We start from the raw sequence: 23,595 nt of genomic DNA, 5'->3' as shown, positions 1-23,595 counted from the left end.
AGTTTAATTTTTTTTTTTTTTGGTTTTAATTTGAAAATGCGCTTTAATTTGTTCTAGTGTCCTGTTGCCTGGTTTTATTGTTACTCATTTCTTTGGACCACACCTACTGGTGCTCATGGATTACTCCTGGCTCAGTGCTCAGGGATCCTGCCTGCCGGGGCTCAGAGGGCCAGGCAGGGTGCCCGGGAACGAACCCCGTTGGCTGAGCATGAGGCAAACACCCTGCCTGCACGGTGCTGTCGCTGGGGCCCGCTCCTGTTTGTAACTGTGTGACTGCCGCAGGTGGGGGGAGGCACTGCCCCGCTCCTCAGCATTGCCCTGACCCTTCGCTGCGGCTGTCCACGGCCTGCCCAGGCGCTTCTCTGAGCCGCGCCCCCTCTGCTCAGCTGCAGGCGTTCCTGAGCGTCCCGGGGGCCAGCGCGGTTCTCCTCCCGGCTCGGCCGTGGAGGGCGTGCTGCGCTCCTGACCCCTCGGGCCTCTGCCCGTGTGTCGCCGCAGGGCTATGCCGACACCGAGGACCCCCTGGGCAGCTGCATCCTCCTCCTGAGCAAGGCCAGCTCCGAGGCGGGCGGCGGCGTCCTGCCCCCGCCCGTCTGGCTCAAGTTCATCCTGCGGCTGCTGCTGGTCAGGAAGCCCAAGTGAGTCCGCGGCCGCGCGAGACAGCAGTTGCCCTTCAGTTGGGGGATGGGTTTCCCCGGGGGGGCCCCAGCGTGGCTGTGCCCGGGCCTGGACGCGCAGGGCGGCCTCTCACCGGCCTCCGGGAGTGGCCCGCACTCACTCAGGCCCTGGGCCGGCTGTGGCGTCTTGCGTTTCTCCTGCCGCCTTTGCTCTGTCCTTGGAGCTGGGTGCCCGCCCCGCTCCGTGGCCCCGCGTCTGTCCACTGCACGGAAAGTAGGATTTTGATGAGATTCGGCAGCCTCTGTGTTTCCCTCTTGGAGAGGCGTCTGGACCCCCTGAAGGCTTTTGGACGGCCCCCGCTCTCACGCGTCCCTCGGGCTGGACCTCGCATGGGGACACACGGGGCATGTTTTCATGTTCCCCAGGAAACCGGTCGCTGTTTTTGAACTCACAACTACGGGCTCTGTTGGCCGAGTCCCTTCCCTCCGTCGGCAGTGATGTCTGCTCACTGGGGCCGGCTCTCGGTGCCAGGGCTCACTTTGGAATCACAAGCAGGGTCGTAACTAGAACCCAGCTACCTTAATGGGGAAGTCCGGCCCCTTCCCTCCGCAGTGCAGGACGTCGCTCTCCAGCGGAACCGCGGGCTTCCCCGCGCGTCGCCCAGTGCGCGGCCAGCGCATTCTCGGCGGTGCCCTTGTTTTCCAGCGTGCGCTTGCTCGCCTTGAAGTACTTGGCGACTCACCTTGCCCGGGAAGAAGGGGCCGAGGGAAAGCGGCCTCTGGTCGATGCCCGGCTTCTCTCCAGAGCGACGGATTTGTTCATCGTGAGGAGGCCCCTGGAACTCCGGCTGGACGACCGGAAAGAGCTCATCATCAAGGTGATGGGGCTCAGGTCGCGCCTGCGTTTCCGGAACGCTGTCCCGTGTCGTCCCCAGACACTGGGGGTGGAAAGGAGCAGGAGCACTTTTCTCCCGAGTATCTCTCTCTCTGCAGGGTGTGGCGGGGGTGAAGAGGAGGGAGGACCCAGGCTTGGGGCCGTGCACAGTGCTCCCTGCCCCTGACAGTGCTCGAACTCTGCACAGTGCTCCCTGCCCCCTGGTAGTGCTCAGGCTATGTGTAGTGCTCTCTGCCCCCTGATGATGCAGGTGATGGTACAGGTGATGCTCACGGTCCCAGGTAGAGCCCATTGGGCTCCCCAGCCACTGTGTGCACTGCAGCTCCGGGGCCGAGACCCCGCGCCCACCAGGGCCCCCAGCTCCCTGCTGCGGCTCCGCAGAGACTGTTGCTTCAGGAACAGTCTCTTGCCGGTTCAGCTTTTGTTCTTGTGGAATAAGGTGTGAATTCGACGAATCCCGACGTCGACGGCAAATTCCTTTCTCTTTTCCAATTCCCAGGTGGAGACAGTTGAGAAGGTATATGGCATCTTCGTCTCGAACGACGTGGATCTCGTCGTGAGAAAGTCGGCGGCCGAGCAGTTAGCGGTCATCCTGCAAGGTGACGTCTGAGGGGGCCGCCGTCTGCGTTGCTCTGTGTGTGTGTGTGTGTGTGTGAAGGGGGGGCGTGGCCTTAGTTCTAGCTGAGTTGAGTTTCCCGGGGGCTGGGGGTTGGGCCAGGCCGTGGAATGGAAGCAGGTGCCGGTCAGGGGCTGCTTCCGGTTCCTCATCCTTCGTGCACGTGGCCCGCTTCCCACTTGGTTTACTTTCTGTGTCCCCGTGTCCCGCCGCCTGCTCCCTCGTCCTGTGCTGTGCCCACCCCCCATTTGGACGGTTTTTACCTCTTGTTCCCCTTGTGGTGTCCTGGGGCCCACAGCAGGGACACTCTTCCCTGGCTGGGAAATGGATGGTCGGGGGTGGGGGCGGGCGGGGATGGTCATCGTTAGCCCTGGAGAACGTTGTTGGTGGAACCGTCCTTCGGGTGTGAGGGTCAGTCGCTGCCTGTCTCCGACCTGGAGCGTGTCGTTGGTGAGACCGATTTTCCCCCGGCTGCTCACGGGAATCAAACCACACGTCGGCCTCCGATGCCCAGTGCACCGTGGCTCCCGTTGATGTCATCTTGCTTCAGAAGCCAGTCGAACAGTACTTCTGGGGCAGATGAAAGATGATGTAGTGTACCTGTGTGTTTCCGTCAGGGGGTTATTCTTAAGAACGACGAGTCAGGTTCCCTCTGCTGTCCTGTGGTTTTCGTATTCGGGTTAGTCCGAAACATTCCTCTTCGCATGGTGTGTGTGACCTCCTGCTGACGGGCTTGGGAGGAGTGTGAATGTTTTGTGTTTAAGAACCGTGGCTTGATTTTTTTTTTTTTTGATCCTCTTTTTGTCCGCAGATATTAAAATGCATAGTATGGTGAAAAAGTCGTGCTTGATTGACAAGATACTCGAGTATCTGAGTGAATGTGTGGATCGGGATGGCAAGGTGAGACGTGGGCGCTTCTGTGCGGTGCTTCGGCTGGGGGGATGCTTGGGATCTGCCCAGACCCCCAAGGCTGCTGCCGCGGTGCCATGTGGGCCTCTGTCTTGGGATCACAGGTGAGGGGCAGTCACCTGGATGCGGCAGGCCACTTGGGTCCGGAGTGTCACCCACCATCTTGCTCATTTTTTCAAATTCCCGAAGTTAGGTCTTTATCAAGAAAAAAGAATCTTGGAATTTGTGTAAGAAATGTCAGCACAGAATACAAGGACCATGATTGTTATTTCAGCGAAGAGTCATTTTCAGTGTGTGTGTTTTAGGTCTTAGGTGCATACTTTTCATGAGGTAAAGGGTAAAAGGTAAAGGCCCTCCCGTTGATCGTCGATCTGCTCGAGCGGGCCCAGTAACGTCTCCATTGGAGACTTTGTTGTTACTGTGTCTGGCATATCGAATACTCTTGGTAGCTTGCCGGGCTCTCCGAGAGGGGCGGAGGAATCGAACTCGGGTCGGCCCTGTTGGCCGCTTGTAAGGCGAACGCCCTACCCGCTGTGCTATCGCTCCAGCCCGCTTCGGCAGCACATATACTAAAATTGGAACTTTTCTGAGAGAGCAGAGAAATAAGTGCAGTTTGCTCTGAGCTGAGATGGTGCAGGGTCTGCTCTGCGCTGGGCTGGTGCAGGGGCTCTGTTCTGAGTTGGGCTGGTGCAGTGTCTGCTCTGAGTTGAGATCATACAGTGTCTCTGCTCTGCGCTGAGTTAGTGCAGTGTCTGCTCTGAGCCGGGAAGCGCTGAGGGGAAACTAAGGCTGTGTTTTCCTCCCTCGCAGCTGCTGGAGTGCCTGGTGCCGCCCAGCCTCACGCTCCTGAGGAAGGTCCTGTGCGCCGACGGGGCCCTGCGCCTCTCGCTCTCTCAACAGCCCACTCTCCTGACCGCTCTGCTCCGAGGTGAGTCAGGGTCAGTCTGACTCACCGCCCCCCCCCCCCCCCACCCGCACACTCACTGGCTCCTGCCTCACCGGCGTGACCCTTGCTGTCCCTTAGACGGCAGGACCAGGGGTCTGCTGGGACTGTGGCCCTTGTTGGGCAGCCCTGCCGCTGAGCTCCCTGGCCCTGGCATCCGTGCTCCCGCTGGTGATCAGTCCCCGTCGTCTCCCGTGTTCCCGCTGGTGCTCAGCCCCCATCATGTCTCGGTGCTCCCACTGGCGCTCAGTTCCCATCTCTCCGTGCTCCTGCTGGTGCTCAGTCCCCATCACTCTCAGTGCTCCCGCTGGCTCTCAGTTGCCATCGTCTCCTGTGCTTCCGCTGGTGCTCACTCCCCGTCATATCTCGGTGCTCCCTCTGGCGTTCAGTCTCCATCTCTCCGTGCTCCCACTGGTGCTCAGTCCCCTTCGCTCTCGGTGCTCCCACTGGTGCTCAGCCCCCGTTGTCTCCCTTGCTCCCGCTAGTGCTCAGTCCCTGTCGTCTCCCAGGAGAGGCCGTGCGGGTCGCTGGCTTCTTCCTGCCTCTTCTCCTCACTCTGGCTTTGCTCTGGCCACCCTGCTCCGGGCAGAGGACAGAGGCGCCTGGCTGAGGGGCCGGGCACGGGCCGGGGGGGTCGCCGTGCCCCTTTTCCCTTGTGGAGCTCAGCGGGGTCTGTAGCTGTGGACGGTGCCGCGTGCTCCCTGTCCCAGCTCCCCGGCTGACTCGTCTCTGGGGCTGCCTGGGCGGGTGGCGCCTTCTCCCCGCCCGGCGGGTCAGTCGCAGGGAACGACACAGACATGCCGCCAACCCGGGCCATGCCAGTGAGAGGGCCTGCCGGTGTGGCCCCGTGCCTGCAGGGTGTGGTGTGGCGCCTGAGGCCGGGGCTGTTCCGAGGACGCCCGTGAGCTCACGTTTGAGCTCGCCTCCCCGGCCGGCCACCTTCGCCCGGGCTGGTGCGTCCTCGAAGTCCTTCTCATTTCTGCCTCCTCTCAGCAGCGTGTGCGCTGTCCTTTGGTTTTGCAGTCTCCTTGATCTTCCACGAAGACAGTGCTGTCGTGACTGAAGTCGGAGCTCTGTTTTGTCTCCTGTTGTTTGACGAAGTCTCGAGAATGGACGTGTGGTAAGCGCGGGCTTCCCGGCCTCTGCTCCGTGCGGCGGCCGGCCGAGGGCCCCTCGGAGGCGCGTCGTAGGGGTGCCCCGAGGTCTCTCTCTGCTGGGGCCGGTTCGTGTGTTGCGGACATAACAGTGTCATACTTCCTTCTTTTTTGGTCACGTAAGCAGTATTACAAATGGACGTTGATTAAACACACCGCCCCGAAAACTTCCTTTTGACCGAGTGCAGAGTCTGAAAAGACTGTTGTGATTCCTGTTGTTTGTGTATGTTTTGGTCCGGACTCTCAGCTCTGTGTCCTTTCCTGAATATTCAAAAGCACGGGAGGGGCGCGATCCCCCTGGCCTTGAGCCTGGCCCCCCGGTGCAGTGCCGGTGCGGGGCAGCCGCGGCAGGGGAGCTGGGTCCATTCCACGCCACGGCCAGCGGCAGCGTGCCGTTAGCCTGAGCTCGTTCACGCCGCCAGTTGGGCGCTTTACACATTCGGGGGCTGGAGCCGTAGCAAGGCGGGGAGGGCGCTCGCCTGCACGCCGCCCACCCGGGTTCGCTCCCCGGCATCCCTAGGGCCCCCCGGGCACTTCCAGGAGTGACCCCTGAGCATCACACGGTGGGACCCAAACAACAAAATGAAACATTGTTTCCTGCTGGCTTGTTTCTGAGTGGCCGCTTCCCCATGTCCGTTGAGGGAGGGCTGGTCACCCTGGTCGGTCACGGTAAAATGATGGCGGCGGTAGGGGCAGCTCCTCCCTCCTCCTGTCCTGTCCAGTAAGGGGCAAGAAAAGATTTCCCTGGCAGGAGGAGCAGCTGCAGCTCCGGGCGGACTTCCCGGGCCAGGCGTGAGGCGAGGCACGTGGGGCCGCGTGTGGACCCACCCAGCTGCCCTTTCTTCCACCCACAGGTCCCTGGACCCGCCCCCCGACGCTCCCACGCCCGCGCCCGCCGCCGTCTTCAGCTTGCCTGTGTCCGTTTTCAGAAGGTAAATGGTCCGGGGCTGGAGCCATAGCCCAGCGGGGAGGGCGTTGGCCTGGCACGCGGCCGACTGGGTTCGATTCCCAGCATCCCCTAGGGTCCCCTGAGCACCGCCAGGAGTGACCCCTGAGCATCGCCGGATGTGACCCAAATGCAAAAGAAAAAAGGAGGTAGATGTTCCTTCCTTTGCTTTCCGGAGAGTGTGGAGTGTCCGACAGGGACCCCCGGCCGTCACTGGGCTTTTCTCTTGAGGTGTCCCCGCGGGGCAGCTGTGGCTGCGTGTGGCTCAGGCCGGGCAGAGCCTCAAGGCCGCTTAGAGACGCCCCAGGCCCTCCCGCCCCCCTCCAGGCCCCGCCGAGGCTCAGGGTCGCTCCCTTTCCTGCCCAGCACATTGACGGTAGGTCTGTTGACTCAAGTGTCCTGTCATTCTCGCTCTCCAATGAAAGCGGAATGTAGGTTGTTCGTTGTATAGATGTATTAATTGTGGACAGATATGATGTGCGTGTCATTTCGTATCCGCTTGTAACTGTATAAACTCACATAAAGCACATCGTTTCTACATAAGTCCTCTAGCACGTGCATTTATAGCCTATGTTATAGATAAGGCATAAGTGTTTTTTTCGACCCGCTTGAAAAGGTTTTTCAGTTAAAATTTGACTTGCCTCCTAACGGCTTCACCGTGTCCCTCCTCAGCGATATCCTCCTTCACAGCTGATGCATCAACCGTTCTCACAGCAAGGAAATGAGCCCCGGCTCAGTCATAGTGACCTCATTTCTCTACCAGGCCCCCAGTGCGGCATTGGAGGGCGAGCAGGAGGTCAGGGGGGTAGCACAGCGGGGAGGGCGTTTGCCTTGCATGCGGCCGACCTGGGGTTCGATTCCCAGCATCCCATAGGGTCCCCTGATCGCTGCCAGGAGTGGTTCCTGAGTGCAGAGCCAGGAGGAACCCCTGAGCATTGCGGAGTGTGACCCGAAAAGAAAAAAAAAGCAGGGTGCAGTCAAAAGACGTAACTGCCTTTGGTTTTCGTGGCTCTTTGGAGTTTTTAGGAAGGAATGGTTTCGGTTGAAATCCAAGAGCCTGCGAAACACACGGAGCCCCGTGAGCACCCTGCGTGCATCGGTGTCTGTCCGACGCAGTGGTCCCCTCCGAAGTGCTCGTCGGGGCACCGGCACCTGGAGCGAGGGAACGGAGCCTGGTGTTGAGGGGTGGTAGCTCCCCCCATGCCAGGCTGCAGCCATTAGCTCTGCAGAGCCTCTGCCTGGGGCGAGGGTTTCATGCCGGGTGTTGAGGGCCCAGGCTACGGCGGGAGCGTGCCCACGAGTCGGGCGCTCTGCGTTGCTGGCTCGTGGCACAGCCGGCGGGCAGCGTCTCTGAGGCCCCAGTCGGTGACTCTGGGGTCCCGCTCCCTGCAGGTACCACCTGCCCATCCACGTCCTGGGGCACCACGCCGTGAGCCCCTACGCCATCGTCCTGCCGCTCTCCGCCGACTGCCTGGCCTCGAAGCCCGTCTCGGACATGCTGCGACTCGCCTGGAACCTCGCGTGGTACCGCGGCAGCGAGAACCTGCTGAAGCAGCTCGACTCGGAGCCCCAGCGCCCGGAGTGAGCCGCCCCGGCCACCCCGCCGGCCCCCGACCCCCAGGCCTCTCTCCCCGGGCGGGCGGCAGACCCTTAGCCTTGCGTGTGCTCTTCTCGTCATAGCAGAGTGTAATCCTCACCCCCCCACCCCCCTTTATTTTATTGAATCCCTGAGATACACAGTTAGGAAGTCGCCTGTGACTGATTGGGTTTCAGTCACTCAGTGTCCCAGCACCGTCCCTGCACCGGTGTGCTTTCCCACCACCGGTGCCTCAGTTTCCCTCCTGCCTCCCCGCAGCCTGCCTCAGCGGTGGATATTTTTTCTCTTTCTCTCTCTCTCTCTCTCTACACACACACACACACTCTCACTCTCTCTCTCTCTCTCTCTCTCTCTCTCCACACACACACACACACACACACACACTCTCTCTCTCTCTCTCTCTCTCTCTTTCCTTTTAGGCATTCTGGTTTGCAAATCTGGTACTGAAAGGTTGTCCTGTCTGTCCCTTTAAACCTCCTTCCGTCACCCAGCTCTTAGCCACAGTGATTATTTCCAGCTGTCAACGTCATAGTGGTCCCTTCTCTGACATTACTGCCCCCCCCCGCCCAAGCCCCCCACACTTGTGCCAAGCTTCCTGGCATGGACCAGTCCTCCTGGGCCTCCTTTCTACTGCCTTGGTGATTTCTTCGGGATGTGCTCACTCTCCGTGTGTCCTCCTTCCTCTGAGTCATTTCACTCAGCGTGATGGTCTCCGCGTCCATTCACTTATAGGCAGATTTCGTGACTTCTTTCTTCTTAATGGCTGCGTGGTATTCCATCGTGGAGCTGTGCCAGTTTCCTTACCCACTCATCTGCTCTCGGGCACCCGGGTTGTTCCCAGACTCTGGCTGTAGCAAACAGTGCTGCAGTGAATGTAGACGTGCAGATGGCATGTCTGCTGTGTGTTTTTGGCCCCCCCAGGCTATATCCTCAGAGTGCCGGGTCACATGGAAACTCAATTTCTAGCGCTTGAGGAATGCCTGTGTTCTTCTTCGCGGAGGCTGGCCCAGCCGGCATTCCCCCCAATGAAGGAGAGCCCCTTTCTCCCCCCCGTCCGCGCCAGCACTAGTGGTCCTTGTTCTTTTGGCTGTGTGCCAGTTTCTGTGATGTGAGATGATACCGCATCGCTGCGTTTATTGCATCTCTCTGATGTTTAGGATTGCAGAGCATTTTTTCATGTGCCTTTTGGCCATTTGTATTTCTTCTTTCTTTTTTTTTCTTCAGTTTTTCATTAGTGAATCACCGGAGGTACAGTTAGAGACTTATGACCTTTCGTGCTTGCATTTCAGTCATACAGTGATCCAGTACCCATCCCTCCACCAGTGCCCGTTCTCCACCACCAATGGTCCCAGTCTCCCTCCCACCTCCCCCACCCCGCCTCTGTGAAAGTAGACTGTTTCTTCTCTGAGGGAGTTTCTTTTCACTTCTTTTCCTCATTTGTTGATGGGGTTGGGTGTATATTTCTTTTTCTTTTTTTTTTTTAAAGTTCTGCCTTACCTATCTTTGATATTAACCCATTATCGGATGGGTGTTGGCTACATAATTTTTCCCGTTCCCTGGGTTGTCTTTGTTTCCTGGTCATTGTTTCACTTGAGGTGCGGAAGCCGTTCCATGGACCCGTTTGTTTATCTCTGCTTCTATTTTGTTTCAAAGGTTACACAGTTCATTAGACCATTGCACAGGGAAATAGAGAAAAACACATCATGCTTTTTGCTGAGTCAGGTCATTTTAAGCGCGGCTAGTTCATGGCCCGCACCGTCCAACGGCAGCTTGCCAAACTGGGCTTGGAACTGTGTGAGCCTGAGCACGCGTGTGCTCATCACCGTGGCTGTAGGGAGGTCGATTCCTTTCTACAGCCTCGTACTCGAAACTGCCAGTACTTCCTGATTTGAGTGAAAATGGTATTTCTGTCGGCAGGAAAACGTCCCTCTGAATGCTGGCGGGTCGGGGAACTGTCGTTTCTGAAGATAGGCGGGCTTCTCTTTTCCACTCTGGGCTGTGCATTCGCTAAAGGCCCGCGCGTTGTGGGGGCTCGCTCCCGAGAAGCCTCAGTGTCGGCCCCCCGGGCGTCAGGCGGCCCGAGGTGACTCTCTGTTCCCTGCGTCAGGTTCCTGGGTGCCTTGAGGCTGTCTGCGGAGGACGCCCTGGCCCTGAGGGCCACGCACACGGCCATTGGCCTGCAGGACTGCGTCCGCGCCATCTCTCAGGCTGCAGTCCACCGGGAGGTGCGGGCGGCCGTCACCAGGATGAGCTTCTACCTCTTCAACGACAAGTGGTCCTCCAGGGACGCCGGTGGTCGCTGTGGGGCAACACTAAAGTCGCTGGATTGGCACGTGGTGCTGGACAGGTCAGTGCAGTCGGAGGCCGCTGGTTCCGATGAGCGGGATGCGGTCGGACCTGGGTTCACCTTCAGCGTGTTTTCTTAGTGTTGCTGCCGGGAAAAACCTTCCGTAGAAAGAAAAATCCCAGCCTAAGCTCGGCATTGTGGAAGGAACGCTCCCTGCATCCGGCAGTCGGGTAATTCCTGTTGTCAGGGCCGAGTGGTGCTGGGCTTGGGGGCCTTCCGGCGGTGTCCCTGAGCACTGCCCGGAGGAGCGCCCAGCACTCGGCGTGGGGCCCCAGGAACCAGAAACCCACACCCAGAAGTGGCCCTTAGGCTGGGGGATCCTGTTTGCCCGTGACAGTAAGTGACCATGCTAGGTCAGTGGCGAGCCTGGAGGCCGGCCGAGACGCCGGCACTGCCCCGGGCTGAGCACCCCGCTGGGCGCCCTTGGCTTGGTTTGTGTTTGGCTCCCGAGTGAATCCTCTTCCTTTCCGTTTCGCGCCAAGGCTCCTGAAGTGGGTTGTGGGGTCTTGGTGTGTGGGGGGGGGCTGTGTCTGGTGAATCTCACGCCAAGGGCAGCAGTCACCGGGGCGCTGGGCACCAGGAGCGTGTCCTCTTGATGGTGCCCGCGCGTTGGGTTCTGCTGACAGAGTAGAGTGTCTGTGCCCCATCTCTGTCTCTCCCTGTGCCGCTGTGCAGTGCTCAGCGTGGCAGGCGTGGATCTCCAGAGCTGGGGCGACTCCCTGGCCACTTGGGCCCACCTCGGCTGTGCTGCAGTACTTATCGGCACAGCCCGTCATTGAAAGAACGAGAAACCGTGATGCTTGTCGTCTTTCCTGAAGGTTTCTCCAGGTGCTTCCTGCTTGCACCGAAGATGAGAAGCTGCTCATAGACATTGTGCACTTCTTAAGTAAGCTGTTGAAGGAGCAGAGGAAGAATCCATCGGTTCAGCTGCTCACCTGGCTTTTGGAATCCCTGCTCCGGCCTGTGAGTGTTCTGGACTGGGTGTTAGGCGTGTCAGGGAGTTTGTGAAAAAGTCACCAGCAGGATGCGGCGGGTAAAGGCAGCGTGTGCATGGCTCCTGCCTGGTCCAGCCGTCCTCATTTTGGGTCGGAGGGCTCAGCATCCCGGTTTCCTGGCACGGACGGGGGCATGTACCTTCATGTCTTTAGCGGGAACAGCACCATCTTGGTGTTCAGAAGTACCTGCCCCTCCGCACCCACTCTGCTGCCGGCGTTCTTGGGGCTCGGGGCCAGCGGGCGGGCGCGTGGGCAGGAGAACGGACCCAGGTGCCAGGCGGCAGGGGATGGGTCCGGCGAGCTCTGGGGGTGGCAGGTCCCGCGGGTGACCTGGAGTAGCTCCAGCAACAGGAACCCTGCCAGGAGTGGCCTTCGAGCCCGTCTATTTTTTGTACGTTCTGTTCCCTAGAGTCCGAATCCCCTCTTAGACCTGCTGGTCCCGGCAGAGTCCCAGGCGCGGGAGGAGACAGATGACGTGCGGACAGCCGTCCGGCAGCAGCTGCAGAAGGAGCTGGTCGCATTCTTCAACACCCTGCTGCTCGCCTTTGATGCCGTCTCTGACAGGTACCGCTGCCCCTGGCCGGCAGCCCACGTGGCTGGGCGTGGTTTGCATTCACAGCGTTCTCCCTCCCCCCACTTTTTTTTTTAATTAAAAAGAGGGAAGACTTTACCGATAATAGTTTGTTGGTATTTACCACACACACACACACACACACACACACACACATACACACACACACACAGAAGCATCTGCAAACACACACGAATGAATGCACACACACACACACACACCCCCCTTTTTCTAGGCTTATTTCTTATTCTCTCTGAGCTTCTGCACTTCTCTCTGCTCATCATACCCGTTTCTGTGATATTTTGAATATCTTTACGTTGGCGATTTTGAAATCTATATCTGCGTGCGATTTTTTTTTTTTAGAAAAACTTTAAAAATCCACTCTTGACTATTTAAAAATGCCATTTATGAAGTGGTTTGGTTATTTTCACAGTGATGTTACATCGCCACTCATTACGGAATGTCTGATAACCTCAAAAAGAACTCCTTCAACCGTTAAGTAGGTCCTTTCCTCCCCACCTACTCACCCAGTTCCTGCCTTCTGTGGGTTTGTTCCCTGTTGTGGACATTTCACGCGAAGGCAATCATGCATCCGTGGCGTGTTGTGCGTTGCTTCTGTCGTTTGTCAGTGTGTTTTCAAGGCCCTTCCTACGTAGCCACACGGACAACTGTTTATTTTTCCCCACGACTGACTCATAGCTCACGTATGACTGTAACACCTTTCATTCATCCTTTCATCCGTTAGTTGACATTTGAGTTGTTCTCAGCCCATCACACGTTACCAACGTCCAGGCTTTGTCTGTGAGCAGTTACTTGTCTCCTTCCCTTTTAATATAATTGTCCTGTACAAATGTTTGGTATATATAAGTATAGACAATGTAAAGTAAGAAAACCTCATAATTAAGAGAAAACGTCATTAGACACAGATGCAGAGTGACTATTATAAATAACAGCACTATTTTAAATAATAAGGTATTAGACCAGACGCTGAGCAAGGTAGAGAAAAACGTGTCCTCTGCCAGCAGCTGAGAAACGGGAAACTGCACACACAGTCGCCTACCCCGACCTCACTGAGGGCTGCAGTCTCTGCCGTAGGACCTGTTTGTCGGCTAACGGCGGCCTGACCAGTGGCAGCAAGGGCCTCTGGGCCTGGGTACCGCTCAGAGCCCGTCCCTGGGGCCTTGTTTTCTGGACTCACTGATCCTTCTAGCCCTTTAGGAAACAGGAAGAATTGGGGGGGGGGGGCAGTGGGCGGAAACGCACGGCCAGTGGTGCTGGGGGGCCTCTGGGGGCCCTGCACCCCCGGGAGCGTGGCAGCCTCGGGAGGAGCCTGAATGCCAGCCGTGAGGTCGCGCAGCTGTCGTCCGGTGAAAAATCGAACTTGATGCTTCACGTCAGGTCTGTGTTTTAAGTCTTAAAAGCAGCTAGACGACAGCTTTGTTAAAACTGTGATCTTGGAAACCGTTCCCATGTCGGGGCTGGAGAGAGCACAGCGGGTAGGACATTTGCCTGCCTCGCCCGGACGGGCCCGCTTCAGTCTCCGCCCTGAGCACCGCTGGGTGAGGCCCAGCAGACACACCCAAACCAACAAGCCAGAGAAATGCTTCCCATATATATACACCTTAGAGCTTTGGTGGAATAGTAAAAGACAGTCAGTAGTTGTCCGTTCTGGGCTCTGAATATCTGTGAAACTAAAGAAAATCCAGATTTCACTCCATATCTCGTTACCCAACGATACTATTTCTTCCAGGAATCATAACTTCAGATCCACGCCTAACTATGTAATCCAGGGTTTCTGTTTTCTGTAGAAAATGTGCTCGTGATCGTCGTTCTGCTTCTGACCCCTTGAAGCTGAGGTTCATTTTCTTTATTTCCCTCCTCCTCTCTGCTTCATGGGCTGTCTCTGCTAGGCAGAATGTCAATTTTTGAACAATGCTGCGTGACAAAAGGTGCAGACTCTAATATGCGGCAGTTAACAAAGTCTCCGATGGAGACGTTACTGGGCCCGCTCGAGCAAATCCACTTAGCATCTGCGGTTCATTCTGCCCCCACTGGGTGGCCACACCGAGCCCTGTCGCCCGCCCTTCGGTGCCCTGTGGCCGCAGGGCCCAGCCCCCTTTGCAGATCCCAAAACGCTGCCCGGTGCCTGCCTGGAAGTCAGCCACCTCTGGGGGGCGAACAGAGCTCACCCCGGCTTCCTCCCGGCTGCAGAGACGCTGCCCACGCGGAACTCCAGCCGTTCTTGGGAAGTGTCCAGGCGGGCGACTGGGGTTTGGGGGAGCCGCTGCCGGCCTTCCCGCCCTGACCCCGCCCCGCCTTCCACCCCCCCCCCCCCCCGCCCCCAGGAGGTGCCTGGAGCTGCTTCGCGCCTTCCAGACGCAGCTGGGCCTGCAGCTGCTTCAGCGCCTGCGGGTCAGCGCCGCGCCCCACTTCTACGGGCTGCCGGCCCTCGAGAGGACCCTGTGCGCCCTGGCGCACCTCACCGCCTGCCCGGGCTGGAGCGCCCACTCCCCGCACACGCAGCCCCTCGACATCTGCGAGAAGTACCTGGCGGGACTCCTGGAGGTGAGTGAGGAGCCCGGGAACCGCGCGCGCGGGGAGCGCTGGCAGGTGGGGCCAGGCGGGGACGCGCACTGTAGATGTCCACCTTCCCTGGGCTGTTGACGGGGCTGTTCCGGCGGGTTGTTCCGAGTGGTTGGGGCTCTCGTTGCTGTTGGCTCGTTTGTGCTGGGCCACCCCCACGCCCAGTGCTCAGGGTTACTCCCGACTCTGCCCTCAGGAATTGCTCAGGTACCGCGTGGCGTGCCGGGGATCGGACCCGGGCCAGCCGCGTTGCCTGTCCACTGCACTGGGGCTCAGAGTTTTGACTTCAGCGAATGTCAACCTCTTATGAATGAGTTTCAGGAAAAGTATAAACGTAGGCGTTCTGCTTAAGACTCTTCATTCTGGTCGATCTGGTGTTTCATGGACGTACACGAACCTTTTTATTTGTGAACCGCCAGACACGTAGCGACACACAAAGTCTTTGACTTCAAAGCCTAAGTGACGATGGGCAGGTGAGGACCCGCGGAACCCTCGGGCCGTCCGTCCATCCCCGCCCTCTCCTCCGCATTTCTGGATGCTTCCCCTACTGCTGACTCTCGTGCCTGTGGACACGGTGATTCTCGAGTTTTCGGAGACTCAGGCAGCATCAGGTCTGGCTCTTGGGACGCTGCTCAAGGAGGTTTTTACCCACCACTCGGGTGGGTAAAGTCGCGTTGGTCAGTTTTGTTTGTCTCCAGGTCTCTGCTGCGCTGTTCACGGGACACTTGGCTTTTCATCTTTGAGTGTAGGGCCGGTGGGTTACTGCCGCGGTGAGCGTTGTTGTCGGGGAAGATGAGCACGTGAGAGCTTTAGCAAATTTCTATGGCGGTTGCTGGTATGTGGAAAGGCACTTGGTCAAAAAATGCATTTTTTTTCAGGCATCTTCATGAATATTCCACAGTGGGGCTCCTGGGGAACCGTCCCTGCACCGCGCCCCTCCCCCATATCCTGTCCCCACCCCGCCCCTGTGGGACCTTCAGGCTGGAGTGGCCCAGTGCTCGGTTCCTGTCGCCTCTGGGTGTTTGCTGTTTACCTGGTGGAGCTCAGGGCTTACTCCTGGCTCTGTGCTCAGGGATTGCACCTGGCAGGCCCCGGGGGACCATATAAGGTGCTGGGGGGGGGGTCAAAGCCATGTCGGCTGCGTGCCAAGCAGCCCCCCGTCACGTGGCTGTTCTGTGTCTGTCCCCCGCCGACCCCCGGCGCCCAGCGGTGGGGAGGAGAGGCCTGTCGCCTGCCACCTTCCAGCGTGACCGTCTGCACTCGCTTGTTCGTTAAATGGCGATCTTTACACTTGGATAGAAGTGATAAAAAACAGACTCTTCCCCCCCGGGTTTCTTTTAAGATAATCATAATTTTTCTATATTTATTAAAATGATAGATCGTGTCGATTAAAAGTGTTGATTTTGCATTTCTGTAAAAACTGTAGTGAGGCTAAGATGTGTTCTTTTTTTCTACACTGACACATTTGGGTTAGTGATGTTTTTGGAGTCCTTCCCTCTATTTGCTTAAGCAAAAGTGTTTTCAGAATTATTAGAATATCTCTTTTAAAATAAAACCATCAGGTTTTAATATCAAAATTAGTCATGTGTGTGACTTACTCCTTTCCTTTTGGTTTTTGCTGGGGGGCGGCACACCCATGGGTGTGGGCCGTTCCTGGCCCTGCTCCCGGGAATTCCTCCTGGTGGTGCCTGGGGGCCGTGTGGGGTGCTGGGTGCTGGGTGCTGGGCTGGACCCGGACAGGCCAGGCCCCTCCCCGCTCCTAGGCTGCCCCCGGTTTTCTCCTTTTCTCATATGACTTTCTCCTTTTCTTGTTCTTTCTTTTAGAAACTCTCTAAGCAGTGACTTTGAATTGGTATTTCTTCCTTAAATCTTTAATAGAATCTGATAGCGAAGCTCTCTGAGCCTGGTGCTCTCTTTTGGGGGGAGATTGTGGATGAATTGAATATTAAAATGGAGCTAACTCTTATTCAGATTTTCCATTTTTGTGTGTCAGTCTTGGCAAGTGATATTTTTCTAGAATTAGATGTGAATTTTCAGGGTTATTGCTTTATAATTATCCTTCACATCTTATTTTTGAAATAGACTGTGCCTGTAGTGAGACCCTCCTTCCTTCCACGACTCGGTTGCTCTCTTCCAACCATCCTGCGTGTGCTAGAGTCGCATGGATGGTGTGTGTGTGCAGCTTGCATGTTTATTTGAAGAAGGAACCTTCGGCTTGATTGATCATCTCCGTAGTATTTCCTCCTTTTCTAATGATTCTGCTTCTGTTTATTTTCTTTCCTTTTGGTTTGACTCATGAGTCTTTTTGCAGTATGTTCAGGTGGCGTCTGCCTTCGTTGATTTCTTTGTTTTTTTTTGCTTTTTGGGTCATACCTGGCGATGCACAAGGGTTACTTCTGGCTCTGCACTCAGGAGTTACCCCTGGTAGTGCTCAGGGGACCATATGGGATGCTGGGAGTCGAACCCGGGTCGGCCGCGTGCAAGGCCAACGCCCTACCCGCTGTGCTATCCCTCCAGCCCCTTCCTTGATTTCTTAATCAAGCTTTCAGTCGGCACACGCACTGACGGTCGTGCCCTCACGAGCAGAACCTGCTGGCCCGGCCCCTCATCTCCATCTGATCCTGGGTCGGCAGAACGCTGAGGCCCGAGTGGCTGTGTGAGCCCAGGAGAGGAAAGGGCCCAGTGTCCGGGTAGCCAGGCCTCTGCCAGGGGCCACAAAGACACAGCGCTGCCCCCTCGGGGCCAGAGACAGGGCCCTGCTTCCCCAGCAGGCGTCTCTGAGCGCCCTGTGGTCTCTGCGGTCTCTGTTGGGCCGAGGCGCTGTGGGGCACGGAGGCGCCGACTGGCTGCTCCTTTGCTCTCTGTCAGGTGAGGGCATTCCCTGCTCCTGCCCCCCGCCCCCTCTGGAGCCTCCTTCCTGAGGGGCCGCCTGGCCTGGGGGCTCGGGTGGGAGGTGGGGAGAGGCCCAGCCTTGGGGGGTTGGGCAGGGCTGCCCTGACCTGGTTGCCCCGCCTCCTGCCAGGTCGTTCTCCTGTAACCTTCCGTCACATCTTTTTTTTCAGGTGCATAAAACCCTTTGTGATCTTTATAATATTTATATTAGACTCTCTTGAAAGCTCTTTGGGCTGGAGCGATAGCACAGCGGGTAGGGTATTTGCCTTGCACACAACCGACCTGGGTTCGATTCTTCCGCCCCCTCTCGGAGAGCTCGACAAGCTACCGAGAGTATCTCACCCGCACGGCAAAGCCTGGCAAGCTCCCCGTGATGTATTCGATATGCCAAACACAGTAACAACAAGTCTCACGATGGAGGCGTTACTGGGCCCGCTCGAGCAAACCGATGAACAACGGGAGGACTGTGACTGTGAAAAAGCTCTTTATTATCTACAGTTGGCCGATTTTCTCCACTGCCATTTTTCCCACATCCATGAGTTTCTCTTCTGCCTGGGTAGTTAGTTTTGGGGGCTGGGGCCCCTGCTCCATCCCGGCTCCACCCCGGCCCCCAGCCCAGCAGACGCACACACAGACACAGGCGTCTCCCCCTTCTCCTGGGGCCACACTGAGTGAAGCCCTCCTGCGTCCCTTTCCCGAGCCTCCTTGGCGGACTCGGCACTCGAACCTTTGCTCTCTGGCCTCTGGCGAGGTGGGGCCCTGCAGGCGTCGGAAAGCCCCGCGTGCCCCATCGGCTGCAGTTCCTGTTTACTGACTGTGCCCGTGAGCATCGCCTTCAGACGTTGCGGTCTCCTGGCTCCTCGTTACTTTAGCTCGGTGATCTGTACTTGGTGAATCGATAGTGGGTAATTCCATTTCTACATGTCTTACAGACGATTTTTAAATGAGAAGACGGTTTGAAGGTAGCCCTGGGGATGTGGCGTGTCTTTCATTCTTACAGGGCTATCATTGAATACTCGTCAGGGTAGATTTGTGTGTTTCGCTTTGGACTGTGCTCTGGATGATGTGTTCGAGATTTGTGGCCTAAAACTCCTTCTTGGGGACCACCCCTGGGAGTGCTCAGGGAGGACTCAGGCCTCCCTGCAGGGGTCTGCAGCCAGCACTGTCCGGGGCACTGTAACGTAGAGGCAGAGATTGGACCGGGCCTCCTGTGTGTGTGACTATTACTTCAGCCCTATTTTTTTTTTTCTTTAATATTTTAGAAATCCTCAATAATGATCTCTGTACTATAAAATGTTCTGATTTTTTTTTAATCTAATCATTTTAGTAAAATTTTTCCTTGGAATGATCATAAAAATTGACCAAAGGGTGCACTGCCAGTATTTTAATTAGTTTTCTCACACTTCTAGGTCTTTTATGATCAGGAATGTATGCATTTTTAGAATGGATACATTAGCTAGAGGCTCATACATTAGTTTTTAAAATGTCAGCTCTGCTGATGAATCTGAAACAGAGCTCAGTCATTTATAGTGTCGCTTGCAACATGACTTAGAAATCCTACCCTTATGAAGTGATTGGCGAGGGGGCTTCACTGACTGGGGTCCTTCCAGGCCTTGCCTGCCGGTGCTGGGCCGATGGGGTCGAAGCAGCCCATGCAGCCTGCGGAGGGGGCCCTCGGGGTGGGCTGGGCCACCAGGGCCTTGGGGCCGTTGTGTGTCCGCCCCTTTGGGGTCCCTGCTTGCTCCGGAAAGGGGTTTCCATCTGCTTCAGATTCGGGGGACGTGAGGGCCTGCAGGCTGCGGGGACTGAAGCGGCGAAGTGTTTCCGTGTCCGTATTTAGAAACTATCGGAAGTCCTTTCGCGCTTCAGACTGTTCAAGGGGACAGATTTCAGCTCCTGTCTGTGTTCCAAGTGCCAGAATTAAAACGAGCTTTTTGTCGCCCTGGAGGTAGAAGATCCAGGCCAAAGGGCCGTCGTCTCCAGCTGAGTTCAGCTCTGTCGGCACGGCCACACCAACATCAGCATGATTTGTCAGCTAAGGCCTAGACAGAAATACAGCACCTGTTCAGTAATGTCCCATGCTTATGGACAACGTAACTGATGTTCCCTTGGTGTAAAAGGAGTCTGTGCTTGGTGTAAAAGGAGTCTGCGCTTCTCATTCCACGTTTTCTTCTTGGAATGAAAAGGAATGAAATGAAAATGTCTTTATCTTAAATCACAGAAAATTAGTTCAAAGAAATTTATCATCTTTTTTTTTTTTTTTTTTTTTTGCTTTTTGGGTCACACCCGGCAATGCTCAGGGGTTTCTCCTGGTTCTGCGCTCAGGAATTAACTCCTAGCGGTGCTCAGGGGACCATATGGGATTCCAGGGATCGAACTCAGGTTGGCCGCATGCAGGGCAGACGCCCTACCCGCTGTGCTATCACTCCAGCCCCGAAATTGATCATCTTTGTAGTAGAATCTCATTTAATCTCACCTGTGACTTCTTGCTAATGAAAAACATTCTTAAAATTTGATGAGTGACGAAGTGTACACTTCTACAAAGTAGGGCTTACATGAATGGACTCCCCGCTCCCCTCCCCTCCCCTCCCCCTCCTAAAGTCACTGCTGCTCCAAAGGATTGACTTCAGAGTTTCTCACTAAGTGAAGTGATTTCACATGGGACCACGTTTCAGTGTCAGGTAGTTTGTTTCTGCACAGTGAAATTGGAAGACGCTTCATTTTTCTGTGGTTCAGAGTGAAAATTTTATACTGAGTTTGATTAATTTTGATAGACTATTATTAGAAAAGTAAAGGCCCTCCCGTTGATCATCGATTTGCTCGAGCGGGCCCAGTAACGTCTCCATTGGAGACTTTGTTGTTACTGTGTCTGGCATATCGAATACGTCACGGGGAGCTTGCCAGGCTCTGCCGTGCGGGCGAGATACTCTCGGTAGCTTGCCGGGCTCTCCGAGAGGAGACTATTATTATTATTATTATTATTATTAAACCATTAAGCCTAGGTATCTGAAATTTAGTTGGCGAGTTTGGGAAATAATCAGGTCGAACAGTGGGAAGTCAAGCTTCTTGGCTTCCCCTCCTGAGCTGGGGAGAAGACCCTCCCAGCCCTGGGTAAGCCCCTCGGCCCCTGGAGACAGGCCGGCCCGCGTGTGGCTTGTTCCGGGCCCTTGCAAAGGCCCGTGATCTCTTTTTGAGCGTTAAAGTTCCAGTGATGAAATAGTTCAAGCACATGCAAACGGGAGAATGAGTAGAAGAAAAGAACCTGCAGAATCTTTCATACTTATTACCCGCACCCCTTCATCTCCCGCCGTTCTTGTTTCACTTAGTCTATAGTTACTTGGTTTACAGATGCTCTCATTGAGCTCAGCCTTCCAAACACCTGCAAATTAATTGCTGGCCTGACTTGCTGTATGACTTTTGCCGGCTCCCGTTAACGGTCCGCGTGGCTGTGTGACTTCTCCTCTACCTTAATTAAAAGCGACTTACACTGTCTGGGGGTGAGGAAAAGCACTCGGAGCTCCTGGGCGTGAATCAGATGTTTCCCGTTAGATTCGTCAGGTAGCAAAACATTGTGACGATTTAAACTCGCGTCAGATGTTTTTCCCTTGCAATATGTGGGCACCTGAAGAGAATTAGCATTCTTAACATTTTGCGAATTTTAAGTGATCTTTTGGCTTTTTGAATATGCTTAAGTTTTTAAGAGTTGAAAAGCTATATATATATATTTTTGTTATATTTATTTGTTGAATCACTGTGGGAGAAGAGCTATATTCTTTTGATTCAGTCAGTTCGCAAAGATCTCTTGAGCCCCTGTGTGGGAGACAAACCGATTATACAGAATTGTTCCAAAGCATTTGTCATTTATTTTAAAGGATTATCTAAGTAAAGGATTTCTCAAAATACTGTCGAGTAACTCCCCATGTTCATTCTACTTTGTCGGAGCTAAGGGCTCATTCCTTCAGAGAGGAAATCTTCCTGTTATTGGCCCTGGCACAAATACATCGCATCCTTTCTGTGTGGGGGATATAGAGGTTGTGAGCTAATTATTTTAATAAATAAACATACACTTACGTGTGGAACAGGAATCTCAGCTTGCTCAGAAGTATAGAAGCGTGTGTTTATGTTTTATGCATAAGAACGGAAAGTTCCACCTACCCCTCCTAATTGATAGATTTATACAGCGAGCTCATTTGGGGTGAGGGTGCCCAGGGCTTGCTCCGGGCGGGCTCCTGGTAGGGGATACGGGATACCAGGGATCAAACCCGGGTCGGACACGTGCAAGGCACACACCTGCCGGCCTATCTGTAGCCTCTAGCGAGCTCGCTCTTTAAGTATGTTTTCAACAAGGCATCTAGAAGTTTCTACTGAAGGGGGATTGAATTCCAGAACTGTTGTTAGGAACCCCTTAATGTGGGGGCACCTGAACAGGGCTTTGGTTCTTTTTCCTGTATCTTTTACATTATCCACTCCCCTCCCCTCCCCTCCATTCTTGTTTTACTTTTTGATGCATAGTATGTAGTTAGAACAGGGCTCTTGGGGGATACGACCCATCGTTTGTACAAAGGGACACAATTGAAACTTCAACTGAGAGCATCAGCTTGAATTGTCAAGCACAAGTGGCCGCAGTCGATCACTGCATAAACTCAGGATGCCAATGCCCCTGGCTAGGACTCACTTTATCCCGGGTCCTGCTGGTGAGGGGACCCCACGGGGTTGCTTTTAGGGGTGCCAACCGGGTCCTGCTGGCGGAGGACCCCAGGGAGTGGCTGTAGGGGGTGCCGACTGGGTCCTGCTGGCAGGGAGACCCCAGGGGGTCACTTAGGAGGTGCCGACGGGGTCCTGCTGGCAGAGGACCCCAGAGAGTGGCCGTAGGGGGTGCCGACTGGGTCCTGTCACGGGGGCTCCACGGGGTCTTGGTGCTTGTGTTGCAGGTGGTGACCTCCTTCTACGTGGAGCGCGGCGGGAACGCCATGTCGTTCATGGGCAAGGGCGTCACCAAGAGCACCGTCCTCTGCCTGCTGCAGCTGTCCCACGAGATGCTGGCGCAGGCCCCGGCCCAGGTGAGAGCCCTGCGCCGTCCTCGTCGCCGACACACGCCGGCGGTCGCGCTTCTCCTGGGAACGTTCCCTCTTGACTCTTCATGTTGGTTTCTTTGACTCGGGTGTTTCTCAGTAGGGATCACACACATCTGAGTTTTATTTCGGAGCAGATTTGGAAGGAAGTTTGTGTGCTCGGAGGGCTCCGTTTTTGTCGGGATCCCGGGAAAGAGCGGCTGTTCTGAGGAAAGATTCTTCACCCTTTGAAGGAGAAATGGGAATTTCCCTTGCCCCCGCTTTGACTGCTTGACGGATGAGAACCAAGGGTGTGACATGCGCGGGCCCCGTGCCCGGCTCACGCATGTCCCCTCGCCTTGCAGGACTGGATGTCACGGTGGTTCCTGCCGCTGGGTGGCCCCGGGGAGGACCAGGCTCCGGGCCAGCAAGGACTCATGTGGCTGATCCCCCTGTGGGTGGACCGCGACCCAGAGGTCAGTGAGGGCACGGGTCGGGTGGGGGCGGGTGACAGCTGGATGAGGTGGGATGGCCCGGCCCTGCCGGGTGGGCGCCTTGGGGCCATGCGTGTGAGCCCATCACAGTTGTCCTGCAATTCCCGCGGCGTCTGGGACTGCAGTCGGGACAAGGGGGCTCTGGGTGGGTGCTGGTGTGGCCCCCGACAGCTGCCTTCCCGGGGTGAGATCCCTCTTGGCCCATCAGGGCCCCCTGCCTGACCTCACCTGGCCTGACCCCCTCCCGGAAGCCCCTTCTCAGTCTCTGGCTCCAAGCAGTGTCCCTGCCCCGTCAGACTCCCAGGGCCGTGTTGCTTTTCCTCTCTGGCTTCCGGGGCCCGGGCACCAGCATTCGAGAGTAATTGTCACCATAGCACAGCCGCTGGCGTGGGCTCTGCACGCGACCACCCAGGGGCCGGGTCCCCAGAGCACAGCTGGGTGTGGCCATCGCCCCTGCTCTACCCCGGAATCTTGCTACCCCGAGCACTGCCCGCTGTGCTTCCCAGACGGCCCCAAAAGAACTCACGCCAGCACCTTGGGGTCCGTCACCTTAGGAAGGACGGGGGGTGGGATGCTTGGGGCCGGGTGGACGCTGCCTGGTACCCCCGGGGTGCAGTTTCCCTGGCGCATTCAGTGGTTTTCGCCAGTTGCCTGTTCATTTGGGGAACTGCGCCGTCGAGACTTGGTTGCAAGAAGCTGCGTTGGAGCTTTTAGTTCCTGGGCATTGGAGCGTTGGGTCAGCGTGCGCCCTGCCCGCCTCCCTGCGGGGCTTTGTGGCAGGAAGGAAGGCCGCGTGCCCTCTGTCCTCCCGCGGGGGTCAGTGTGATCCCAGGTCCTGGCCACACTTTTATTTAGTTGTTTTATTTTTTTGGTTTTGGGGCTCCCCAGTGGTGCTCAGGGCTTTCTCGTGGCTCTGCACTCGGGATCACTCCTGGCGGGGCTGGTGTGTGTGTGTGTGTGGGGGGGGGGATGCGGGGGGCATTTG

At 56.3% G+C, this 23,595-nt stretch overlaps 1 protein-coding gene across 1 annotated transcript in view; it reads left to right on the top strand.

The window, feature by feature from the left end:
• RTTN (rotatin) overlaps positions 1-23,595 on the top strand; it is a 107,455-nt gene that overhangs the window by 27,055 nt on the left and 56,805 nt on the right. The window contains exons 17-30 of the mRNA XM_056131521.1: positions 499-638; positions 1,324-1,495; positions 2,012-2,111; positions 2,940-3,028; positions 3,848-3,965; positions 5,004-5,100; positions 5,989-6,066; positions 7,473-7,661; positions 9,785-10,024; positions 10,843-10,987; positions 11,429-11,583; positions 13,936-14,155; positions 21,997-22,125; positions 22,482-22,592. Of these exons, the coding sequence (XP_055987496.1) occupies positions 499-638; positions 1,324-1,495; positions 2,012-2,111; positions 2,940-3,028; positions 3,848-3,965; positions 5,004-5,100; positions 5,989-6,066; positions 7,473-7,661; positions 9,785-10,024; positions 10,843-10,987; positions 11,429-11,583; positions 13,936-14,155; positions 21,997-22,125; positions 22,482-22,592 (1,983 nt within the window). The remainder of the gene's footprint in view (positions 1-498; positions 639-1,323; positions 1,496-2,011; positions 2,112-2,939; positions 3,029-3,847; positions 3,966-5,003; positions 5,101-5,988; positions 6,067-7,472; positions 7,662-9,784; positions 10,025-10,842; positions 10,988-11,428; positions 11,584-13,935; positions 14,156-21,996; positions 22,126-22,481; positions 22,593-23,595) is intronic.

This window comes from Sorex fumeus, unplaced genomic scaffold, assembly GCF_029834395.1.
Source record: "Sorex fumeus unplaced genomic scaffold, SorFum_2.1 ptg000092l, whole genome shotgun sequence".
In the NCBI taxonomy this organism is placed as follows: Eukaryota; Metazoa; Chordata; class Mammalia; order Eulipotyphla; family Soricidae; genus Sorex; species Sorex fumeus.
Note: the sequence above shows the minus strand (reverse complement) of the source record. Positions and strands in the feature narration are given on the sequence as shown.